At 36.8% G+C, this 12,699-nt stretch overlaps 1 protein-coding gene across 1 annotated transcript in view; it reads right to left on the bottom strand.

The window, feature by feature from the left end:
* Positions 1-9,898, bottom strand: part of LOC119424660 (rab GTPase-activating protein 1) — a 68,477-nt gene extending 58,579 nt beyond the window's left edge. The window contains exons 1-5 of the mRNA XM_037692150.1: positions 9,694-9,898; positions 6,704-6,733; positions 5,589-5,847; positions 3,425-3,638; positions 3,151-3,325 (exon numbers count right to left, since the gene is read on the bottom strand). Of these exons, the coding sequence (XP_037548078.1) occupies positions 3,151-3,325; positions 3,425-3,638; positions 5,589-5,847; positions 6,704-6,733; positions 9,694-9,846 (831 nt within the window). The 5' untranslated portion in view covers positions 9,847-9,898. The remainder of the gene's footprint in view (positions 1-3,150; positions 3,326-3,424; positions 3,639-5,588; positions 5,848-6,703; positions 6,734-9,693) is intronic.
* Between the last annotated feature and the right edge of the window lie 2,801 nt (positions 9,899-12,699).

Genomic DNA, 12,699 nt, shown 5'->3' with positions numbered 1-12,699 from the left:
ATATATATATATATATATATATATATATATATATATATATATATATAAGACGCTGTTTTTGTATGACTGTTCAAGTGTTGTCGTTAGAGAGAGTAAATGTCATGAATAAATTTGACATTAAACATAATCCAAGTTGAAGTGTTACATCATTTTCAGCTCCTTTTTGTCATCTGCATTTGGTAGCAGGCCAAACTGACTAAGACCATGCAGAATAATGTCGTATTTTAATTCCACAGCAGTGAAAGTTATGTAGTCAGTAGGTCTACAAATAAAATATATCGGTATCGGTATCAGTTATCGGCCACTTAAGTTTTAACATACTGGCATATCGGTCAAAAATCCAATATCGTGCATCCCTAGTTTTAGTCTTTTTCTCGTTTTTACTGATTCTGAGAGACTCAAATAATAAAGTTTTCCTCTAACTAAAGGCGCACTCCAGTTATTTTGGGACTGGTTCTAAATCTTGTAAAAAAAAAATTTAAAAAAACTGGGGGTGGGTGTAAAGAGATGGCACGAGGGAGCGGTTGCTATTCATGAAATATAACGGTGTTTTGAGCTGCAAATAAAGCGGTGTTTGTTAGGACGCTGGTACAGAACAAAAACATCAGGAGTTTGTGCAGAGGCTGTCTATTCAGTAACCACAAAAGAAGGGAAGGGGGTTGGAAGGATGAGCATAGTTATACAGAAGACTTACCCCTTGTTTCAATTAAAGAATAAAATTTAAACAACAAAAATGTTGTTGTGTGTAAAATAAAGATAGAGCTTTCCAGTTTTCGTGTGTTTTTTAATGGATGTCATTTTGTACAAGATGGAGCTTCTCCAAGACATAATCATAAAGTCTGCATCGCATGCATTAGTGTAAGGTCTAATTACCTGAATACATATTAAATGGAGTGTTTTGCAAAGTACCTACAATTGCCCAGTGTGTGGCTGCCTTTATTGGAGAAACAAACTGAAGCAACAGCAAAAAAGTTTTAACTCTTAAATGTATTTTGGTATCAACATTTTTTTTTTTTATTGGATCCAATACCTACATGAACTGTTACATCTTTTAATTTGGAGCATGTCAGAGCTTTGAGTTTTCCTCACAAGTCGGCATAAACTTAAAAACTTGGCATGTTAACTGATGTCACGGCAAAAACAAAAAAACAAATTAATTAATATACACTTTGTTCAATTTATATTTGATTCTCTAGCTGTAATTCTGTTTCCTTAAAAGAGCTCAGACCATTTGTATAAAACGAATCTACACAAGATGAACTTGTGTGAATTGTGTAATGCACAACAGCATTAACGAGCAGCCAGTTAACAGAGAAAAAGACATTCTTGGCTTCGTAACAGCGGGGCTCTCAATCAGAGAACAGGCAATTATTACAAACAAACCACAGGGTTTGACTGAGCTATGCTGCTTTATGCATGAACAGTTAGATAAGAATCCAAAAATCAGATCAGCAACTAAAATTACTCTGAAATATTCTTCCACTAAGAAAAACATTTTTTCCCTGTAATGAGTACTTTAAAACAAATATTTTTTATCTGATGTAAGGACCTATCACAAGATTACCCAGAAACTAAGAATAAGCTAGGATTGTTTGTGCTGATAGGCAATACTTTTGAAAAACAACCCTTTTAAGTAGGCATACAACAGATAAAAATGGCCAAATTTTGACAAGTAGTTTACGATGTGGTAGGAGTTAAACTGTGAGAAAGAAGCTGATGAGAAGCAAACGACTAAAACAACTTGTTTCAGATGAAACGGCAATAAATGGGAGAACGGTGTCGTGTTGTGCAAATAAACAACCAAATAAAGCTGCAAATAGCATAGATGGTTGTAGATATACAATTGGAAAAAAGACACTATGGGTGCAAAAAAAAAAAAAAAGACTGAGGAAGGGAAATGATGGTGTCAAGCGAGAGTTGTCTGGTTAATAGTAAGAATTATCAATGTGTGAATTTCTGCTGCGTGTTCCGATTTGCTCTGATGTCTTGGTGTGAGCATCTATGATTCCAAAGGTAACAGGAAAATTGGGACCGAAAAACTCTCATCAGCAGCAGCAGCAGCGTCGCACTGAAGGTTCTTTATAACACTAAGTGCTTCCGTGAGGAAGAAATCAGGTCAGTGAACACAGCAGTAGCTCTTTAACCCAGTTTTTAGTGCATCTCCTAGTCTCTCCATCTTCTGTTGGTCTATATGCATTGAATACACCAATACACATTTTTTAACTTCCGATCCAATCCCAATACCTAAATCTTGATATCGGCCGATATCATCATCATTATTGATTTTTATGAGCCTGTAATATTGTCCTCTCTATAGGCAAGTACAATATGTACAAATATATGTATGTCCAAAAATATTTTTGGTATAAGTGATTTTCTATGTATGTGTATTTAGAGGGAAAAACGCTTATTTCAAATGCCAGTATATTATTAAATACCGTATTGTCCGGCGTATTAGTAGCATCAGTCAAAAAAAAGCATCCTGAAGAGGAAAAAAAAACATATAATATATAAGTCGCTTTGGAGTATAAGTTGCGTTTGTTATACGTCACCGCTGACCCCCAGGAAACATGAGACGATTTTTGGCACAACACCGGCGGAGGAACGCTGGAGCCATTAGCTCTCCAGCGTTCCTCCGCCTGCACCGAGTGAAGCGAGAACGCACGGGAGGACTCGCTGTTGCAGTTCTTCGAAATTTAACAAGATTAACCCTTGAAAACAATTATTTGTTTGCTCGATATTATAGCAAAGTTTGTCTCAGTTTAACTTTTTCTTCAATGATCGAAGTTTGGCCGGGGGCGGTGGGGTTGGCAGTACAGGAACAACATATACGCCTACCAGTAGTTGTCAAAAGCCTAGAAGGCCCTCTTGTGCCTCTAGCAGCTGCAAATGGTAATGTTTCCTCTGGTTCATGTCAGTATGAATGAACATTTAAAGCGTCAGTCAAAAATGGCGTTATGAATATGGAAAAGAAAAATGTATACAAGTCGCTTCGGCGTACAAGCAGGATCTAAATCTATGCAAAAAACTGCAACTTATATGCCAGAAAATACGGTATATACAAGCCTTTTGTATGTAGCATTGATGTGAAGCAAGTGTTGCATTTACATTAATGTTTAAATTAGACAACTACAACCACTAATTGCTCACCGCCTCTTGGATTTGGCAGCGAAACACGTGAATCCTGAAGATCTCAGAGTTGTAGTGGCTCTCAGTGAAGGCGAAGCAGTCGCTCTCTGGTGTGCCGTCATGGCCTCGAACGCAGAACAGAATCTTATAGATAGGATAATTGGCAATTTCTGTGTTGTTGTGGGGATCCAACAACCTGTTAACATATCAATAAATTTATCTTAATAATGACAATCGTGGTTTAAAAAAAAAAAAAAACTGTGCAGAACTTCCAGTACGATTGGCTTATACTGACCTGACCGTGCCTTCAGAAACACCTGGCACCGAAAGTGTGACATCGAGGGGGAGTTGGCACTGCCCTCTGAGAATACTCATCATACGAAGGGCCTCCACCTCGCTCCGGGGGGCATTGACGGAGGCACACCCAAGATACGTCAGCTGGCTGAACACAACGCTGTCTTCGTCTGGAATGGGACTGCAGGGACTCCCTTCTGAGGACGATTCATCTCCTTCAAAGTTGAGATGAAAACGAAGGAAAAAGAAAGAGAAACTTTGATTTTATGGTTCTTAATTCTCACAGCTATTCGAGTAAAAACATTAAACTGATCCGAATGTCTTGATACTTTGCTTCTAATGTGCCAGACTTTGTGCTGATCCTTTGAACTGGTCTTAATCTACAGTTTTACAGGTTTTCTCAAAGTCTTTTAAAATGTTTCATTTTAAGTTTGGCTGCTTTTTCCTCTTCTTTTTTGTTCAGTCCTTATATCTGACCTTAACGTCATATCATACAGTATGTGTTTAAATAAATGATGAAAATGGACTCAAGAAGGACAAAAAAAAAAGCGATGAACACAAAAAGCATCTAAAGCAGATGAACAGTATCTAAAATTCATGACATTAAGAAACAGGAAAAATCCAGTAAAGATCAGACAAAAGACAAGAAAGATGCTTCATCCTTCATTTGATCATCTATATGTTAAGTTTTCAGCTACTAGGGCTTTTGGAGTTACGTTGTTCAAGCCAAAATATTATTTTTGGCGAGTCAAACTATCATCTTTGTGAAATTTATAACTTAGCAAAAAAAAAATGGGATTAAATTGTCATTCTTTGAGTCTGCAAGTAAATAAGTCACTAAAGATCCTATTTAAAATGTGTCCTTTTCCAAGATGTGTTAGGTATCAACACATCAGTGCTTCCTTTTTTTTAATTTATTAACCTTTTTATACCTCTATGATTTATGGATAAAGCAGCTTAACAGAATATTTTTTCTAAAAATGGTCAAATAATGGAGGAAAAAAGTGGAAAAAGCAGTTAATGCCTAAATAAAAAACTTGCAAAATGCAAAACTTTCAGAAAGCCTGAAAAAGTATTGATCAAGTGCACTTCTAATAATTTAAATACTGCTTAGTGAAAAACATAAAAATGAGGGATTACTTAAGACTTTTAAACAGAAATATATACCAACTTAATCAGAAAGAAATGCACAAAAACAGAAAGTGAATGAAAAAAGGAACAAGCATCTCAGTCCACTACCGCAAAACTAGAAAAGAGGAAAAAACTCATCTAGAAACACTGATGGCTTGCAGCATATTATTTAAATAATCTGACAACTTGGATAGAACTGCCCACTAGGCCTGTCACGATAACAAGTTTTGCTGGGCGATTAATTGTCTCAGAAATTATTGCGATAAAAGATAATATTGTTTGAAATTTGACAATAATTTGTAATTATTGTCAAATTAAAGAAGAAATGTTTAATTTGTTTTGAATGTAGTACCTTTTTTGACCACTGGATGGCAGTATAAGACTGTTTGAACTGAAGGATGGATAGTGAGGGAGTGAGAAGCGTGTCTATAAGAAAAATGGGAGGGAGGCCCACTGACGTGACAAGGGTTTTCTCTTGTTCCCGTTTTTTGGTTCTCAAAATGGCGGACGCTCGGTGTGGTTTGAGCTCTTTAGCATAACATTTTTCACACAAAGTTTTTAATTAAAAAAAAAAATCAATAAACAAGTTCTCAGCTTCTTTTTGCAGAGAAAAACAACTTTTTACACGAAGGCACAGGTTTCAACCGTGAATTTTGGAGCTTTGAGAAGAGGTTTTTTTCCCCGAGGTCGGCCTGTTAGCTTAGCTCCTAGCTTAGCTTCTCAGCTTAGATGCTTTTAACGATCCAAAAACGGTTAAAACAGATTTTAAAGAGAAAAGAGAAAGAGAGGGGTCAGTGATAAGCTCTGGAGTTGAGCCTTGTCATCCAGTGTTCAGTAGACAGAGAGACATGGAAAAAACAAAGCCGATAAATGAAAATGAGGTTGATAATTCTCATTTATCATGTGATTAACTGATTTGTTTATCACGACAGGCCTACTGCCCATATAACAATCAATAACAAACAGGATGTCATATTTAAGAAGAAAATAAAATAAAATGAGAAGTAGGATGAGAATGAGATAAGCCGTCTCACCTCTGTAAGACCTTTCATTCAGCTCACTCTCCTGACCCGTCTGAACAGGAAGCACCATCTCCAGTTTGGGTGGTGAGGCGCTCAAAGGGTCAGTGCCGGGTGGCACAGGTGATGGTGTGTTAGGAGGAAGACCATGGTTGCCCGCACCGAGAGCGCTCATTCCCGTTTCTGATCCGAGTCCAGTATCCGCCACCGACGGGTCCATGAGGACATCGGCTAATTCTCTCTGGAGCTGCTGCTCACTTCCATTCCCCACAATCTGACCCAGACATAAACAAATAACAAACATCACGTGTAATAACGCACAAGAAGATTTGTTTAAAAAGTCAGTGTGTAAGAATCATCATCAAATTTCTACTTTTCTATAAGTTTACCCCAAACGCATGAGAACTGTCCAACGGTCTTTGAAAATGTGAAGCGAATTACTCAGATTTCACAAGTCAGTGGCTAAAGTGTGTTGAAAAACGTTACGTGTGGGTTTAAAATATATTGTATGTAATATTAGTGATTTTTAGTAAAGTCAGTATATTAGTTTGTGGTGAAAAATAACACACTGAAGACGCAAAGGTAGAAAGATCTGTCGATAAACTAAATACCAAATTCACCAAGTGTGACAACATGAAAGTTTTATTCCTGCCTGCGTTCGCAGCAGCTAACAGTAGAGGGCACTACTGTACTGACCAACAATACAGTGTAAAAATACACAAGTAATACCTGTACCTTAGAGATCTATGCAACACTATTACAGCAGGACGTAATCTAAGAAAATTATTCTTTGTAAAGACTGATGCAAAGCTGCTGTGACGTTTCACACACGGAGTACTTTGCTGTCACTAAACAGTAGCAGTGTTGCTTTCATGTACAGGTGGAGCTACAAGCCTGGGCAGGTAACGGAAGTCTACAGTCTATATCTAAAAATGCCATCCTCTGCCTTTATTAAAACTCAAATAATACACAACCATCTCCTCACAAGAGGAGAAAAATATACAAGAAACAAGAATAATCACAAACAGAATCACATCACAGAGAGATCATTGTATATACAAGCAAAAGATAGTCTCTGAAGAAAAAAAAACAAAAACAGAAAAGGAAAAATAGCTTGAGAAGAGACTGACCTTAAAGCTGACCCCTTCCTCAGAAATCACCTGCATAACAAACAACAAGTTTAGACAAACCGACTCTTCTCCTGACTAAATCAGCTGACTGGGAGGAAAACGTGCACAAAAGTGAGTCTCCAAAATAAATAAACATGATAACAAGATAACCAAAAAGTCAATGAATGGAGTGATTTAACCTTCACACAATGAAAACAGTGAATGTGTCAGGTACTGGTTTTCATCTATCTGACAGCGAGCAGAAACAAAAGTTCAACTTTGTTCCTCATACAAACAAAACAGATCATTGAATTCTGTCTAACATTAATGTCCAACATCCGTTTATCAAATGGTTAGACAACGTCCTTGCTACTCTGGCGCCACCTGCTGGTAGTTTAACCACAGTAACACGTTTTTCTATACAAGTTAGTACCAGTGCAGTAATAACAGAAACTGAGTGAGTGATACAAGTGAGCTGCTTAATTTATTTTAGTAAAATAGAGGAGAGAAGTAATATTAACCCATTAGATTTGGCTGCACCTAGAGTCTTTATTCATTATGTAAAAAGCCACACCCTAGTTGCAAAATGCTGTTAAGTTTTTTTTACAAATCATTTAATGTGAGCTGACACGTTTAAAATCCACTGATTTCCTGAGAAAACACTCAGGAGAGCTGAAAATTCAACTGTGAAGGGGATACAGCAAACAGACCACAGTAAGAAATAAAAAAAATAATAGAATAGAAATTAATTCAAAAGATATCTGCAGTGGTGGGCACGGTTCCGCTAATCCGTTAATAGTAGAACTTTTTGTTTAACGGATTATGTTTTCGCTAATTTTGAATACCTTTAGTGGAAATAGCTTCCACTAAATTCAAATCCAGTAAATTCAAATCTGCATTTTTTTTTTTAAGACAGTTCTTCATTTAAACCGTATAGGAGATTTACAGAGAGCGATGCTAAGGTAAGCGCCTCCCGCTGACATCACCAACTTCACAGTGCCTTTTTCCTCCTCCTATCTACCGTAAAGTCTCTGACTCATGATGTCAGTTTACAGCCAATAACAAAGACTTTAAGATAATTGCCAAAACAAACCAGAACTGGAAAATAACATGAAAAATCCATTTTCACACTCAGAAACATCGTAAACAGGCAAAAACATTGCACACATAATTCCTACCTTGCATGCTCTGCGTCTCTGGGACATGACTCTCTCACATGTGATTTCACACATTTTTACTTTAATACAGATTTATTACAGAGAAAATATTGATAATGACTAAGCCTGTTGCGATTAACAATAAATCAATTAATCGCATGATAAATTAAAATTATCTACCTCATTTTCATTTACTGGATTTACCGTTTCTTTGTCTTTCTCTTTCTACTGAAGACACTGCTCAACTCTGGTGCTTTCACTGATCCCTCCCTTTTTCTTTTCTCTTTAAAATATGTTTTCATTGCCCAAAATCACATTTTTGGATCGTTAAAAGCAGCTAAGCTGAGAAGCTAAGCTACGACCTAAGCTAACAGGCTGACCTCAGGGAAAAAAACCTCCGTCTTATCAAAGCTCCAAAGCGCATCCGTCCCATTTTTCTTAAAAGAGACACGCTGCTCGCTCCCTCACTATCCATCCTTCGGTTCAAACAGTCTTATACTGCCATCTGGTGGTCGAAAAAAAGTACTACACGCAAAACAAATTAAGATAAGATAGAAAACATTTCTTCTTAAATTTGACAATTACTAATTTTTGTCTAATTTCAAACAATATTATCATTTATCGAAATAATTTGAGAATATTAATCACCAAGCAAAATTTGTTATCGTTACAGGCCTAATGATGACACACAGTAACTTTGTAGTTAGTTTATAAAAGTAGTTAACCACAAAAAGGATCTCCAAAATGAATTGATTAATTTTAACACGAGGGAGACGTCCGACACACATTGAATGCATCACTCTGCTTCAGCGCAGCAGAGTTCTGCTCCGCCTCTTTGGTTCTGATGGACCGGATTAATTTCTGAAAACTCAACTCTGACGGGGATATGGATGCTTTACTTGTGACTCACAAGCGATTCATAAATCACAAGTTGTGAGTTGTGTTCACCTACAACGTTGTCACATTACAGACAGACTTACCGTGTCAGTGACAGCAGTGAATGATAAAAGTTAGCGCTTTAGCTTTCGCCATTTTTTTTAAATCCATTTTGCTTTACTGAAGCCATTTTTTTTTTTAGTTAGCAAATTAGCAATTAGGTCAATTAGCGAAGCTAACTTTTTAGTTAGCTGTGCCCACCATGTGTATCTGATTGAATCAGTCAGATTTTAACACCATCTTTGTTTCATTCTTTAAACTAAACACAACAAGAGGCAGAAAGAATAGTTTCTTCAGCTGTAGGTTAGTGTGTACAAGTTTTCAAAAACATTTGCAAATCCACCAGATAATACTTCAAATCAAACCTTTAGCTAGCATGTCCTACGTTGATACAAGCACCATAAACTAAACATGAAGATCGACAAACTCTGAGAAAAAGATTAAATGAGAATGAAAGTGCAACACAAAAGTAGTTAATAGAATGTGAGTGTCAGCATGTGTAAAAAGATTGTTGACAGCTTTAGACATGCAATAAACAAATAAATTGATATAAATGATGATGCACCCACCCACCCACCCAAATCTGAAAAGTTTCTGCTTAATATTACAAACAAACAGATAATGTTGAATGAGAATCAAAGTGTTCTGCTCATTTTGTTGTTCAGTTCTACAAACTTAGGCGCTAACATGCTATTTATTTAGCCAGAAGGAGAATTTGAATGCCATTTTACATATTTTTAAACATAAATATAACTTTATAATTCAGCTTTTATGTAAAGGGAGAGCTTTATCTCTTCTAAACTCAGAGTAAAACCTTTGAGAACACAATAATGGACTTGTGGTTGCTACAGATGCAAATACTAAAAGGTCGACAAGACTCAGTCTTTTTGTTTCTGCACTTGCACCAACCTTCCTTACCTTCAGTCCTGTCTTTTCATCATCACTACCATTGTTAGTGGAGGATGGTGTCTCGTCCCCAACCCGGGACACAAGGACAAAGTCCTCACTGTTGAGAGTGGACACTGAGTCTGAGGACACGCTAAACTTCCCCACCGAGCCCTTGTCATCCATGGCTGCCGCTGTTAAATTCAGCCACGCTGCTCATGAATAGAAGACAGAAGGAGGAGGTGGAGGAAGATGATGAGCAAAATCACCTAGAAAAAGGAAAATAAATGAATAAATAAAATGAAGCAGAAAACAGTCGTGATGAGATGAAATCCACGAAAAGCATCTCTGCGAGTGAGCAGAACATTTGCTCACTTTAAAAACTCTACAATATTCTCATTAAGAGGTCTTTGAAACACTTAAAGAAAATTGTTTTGCAAAACCCACAGAAAGATGGCAATGAAAGGGTGAAAATGGATGCTTGGCTTAGTTTTATTGATTAAAAAAATACTATGAAAAAGCAATAAAATTAAATAAATTTAAACATCTGTGGGCATTTTGATGTTCTTTTGTGCATTTGAGCAAAGTAAAGGACGATGCGCTCTTTAATGCAATGTGAAGTAATGCCAATGCAAGTGAAAGTATGCCCTTACATGCATCCATCTAAACTAGGATATTATTTCCGCTTACAAGGTCAAAAGTACATTCAACATACTTGGATGAGCTTAAGCATTCTCCTACTCTGAATATCCAATTTCCCATCAAACTAGCAAAACCACAAATACCACTTTTTTACTGTCAAATCAAGGCTACTGGCAGCCTCTGAAGACATTAAATGGTTTTAGTGCATATCTGTGATAAAACATTTGAGGAGAAAATGGGTATGAGCTCTATCTTTGCTATAAAGACATAAAATGAAATGTGTGACATGAAGAAAGGCTCAGCAGAAGATTCTTACAAATGTTCATGAAGACAACCAGAACTAAAAAAAAAAAAAAAAGCTTATTCTCCCTTATCCTGTGGTCTTGTCATTCAATTTTCTGAAGATTACACTTCCTGTTTCTTTCACCAAACTTTATTCGAAGCAAGACCAACATTGAAAAACAAAAAAGGAAAAAGTCAAAACAATTTACGACATAAAATGCTGTGACTTAGACAAACCTGAAAAATTACATCTCTCATTCTGATGTAGCAAGGATTTCACATTTTGTCATTATAGGAAGTTAATTTATTTTTCCAACACAAATTAAACCTACAACAAGTTTTGCTAAAAAAAAAAACAACGTCCTGGATGATTTTTCCTCCTCTACTACAGTCGACTGTAAAACTGAAGCCGCAACACAATTAATTAATAACAATTAACCTTAGATTGACAAGCAATCAATTAAATCTTCAGCAAATCATATCATATTTTAAATTATACGAATAATGACAAAAATGTGGAAGGTACATCTTTCGTTTTCAGGTGTTTTTGACAACAAGAACCTTAAACAATTTTTAGAGGCAATGTCTCTTTTTTGCATAAACATACACAAACAACACCAGAATTCACTTTCACCCTCAAAAAACTCACAAATAAATAAATACATAAATAAAAATAAACTACAGTTTTGACTATTAACCTATAAATATTTAAAATACAAAGAACTAGGCTGTCAGTAAGATTCATGTTCCAACAAAATGCATGTAATGAAGAAATGACGTGATTTTGACTTGTCTTTCTCCAACCTGCTGTATATTCTTCTTTAAGGTGTATTGTATAAATTTAAATAAGCAAATCAAGCAACGTTTCTTAAACTCTACCTGCATATTAGTTATACAGCTGTGTACAGTGTAAATACAAAACATTGCTAGCATTTAGCAACAAGATTGTTGAGATTGTGAGATGATGGTGGCCCCAACACTCCATCAAGCTGGATGTTCTCTCACTTTACTCAAGACCTCTTAATGTGACAATGAGTTTATGAAGTCTCCTGGAAGTTAATTTCACCGACTTGTTTATGTACCTTAAGAAAAGGCTCGAGACACTTTCTGTGCTTGTTCATATACTGTATACAGTTTTAAGCCGGATTGAACAAACAGCTGTATTATAGACAAAAATATTTGCCCAACAGGCGCACATCTGTATGCAAAGACAACCTAACACTGTCTAACCAGCCAGCAGCTCCAACAGAGTATTAATGGCTGCTTTGTCACTCTGCTTTCCTCCCTGGCCTCAGCAACAGATCTTTGCCTGCTCCTGCCAAGCCAAGCTGTTCCTTATCAGTGCACTTATGCCTTCACAGAAAAATAAATTAAATAAAATACCACAATTTACTGGCAATTACTAAAGGTACTGACTGTTATAGATACTGAAAGGGATTAAAACATGTTTTAAAAAGTTCAAAAATGACTAAAACTGGAGGAGTGAAACGCTACATAACTCATTTAGCTAATTCTCTCGACCTCTGGCAACAAATTGTGAAACATTTTGTTTTGCTGCTCACATGTCTTGCAGTTCCAAAAAAAAAACCATCCCTGGCCTCCTTTCAACAGGTCAGTGCCTGCAGTGATGAGTAAAGAGTACCCGTAACTGTTGTGCCCTTAGAGACTAAATCAGCTTCGCAAACTCCAGTTTATTCTGAATATGAACACAGACAAGGGAAATTTTACAAGTTGGAACAGACAGACCCGCTTCTTAACTGTTCATGACGGACAAACAGAAGCACAATATCATGATCTGCCAAAACAAACAGCTTATGTTGCTGCACATGTAAGGTGCACCAAGAAGCTGCACAGCCTGTTTTGGGTGTTTTGCTTTGCTCACCACACTCCAGCTGAAAAGTCATTTCTGGGATGCCAGCTGGGTCCTCTATGCACCCTGTAAGAGGCATCCACGGAAAGAAACCACTAGTGGGAAGCCTTATAACACAGTTCTTTCCAACATGCCTTGTCTTTCAGAGAGACGGTGGTCAGGGAAAGGCCCTGACTGAACAAACTGTGCATCTAAATTCTGCAAATCATGGAAGAAGGGGAGAAAAACAACGCAACGGCAAAGTG

The sequence above is a fragment of the Nematolebias whitei genome, chromosome 18 (genome assembly GCF_014905685.2).
Source record: "Nematolebias whitei isolate Nwh7 chromosome 18, NemWhi1, whole genome shotgun sequence".
In the NCBI taxonomy this organism is placed as follows: domain Eukaryota; kingdom Metazoa; phylum Chordata; class Actinopteri; order Cyprinodontiformes; family Rivulidae; genus Nematolebias; species Nematolebias whitei.
This window is presented reverse-complemented; position numbering and strand designations above follow the sequence as displayed.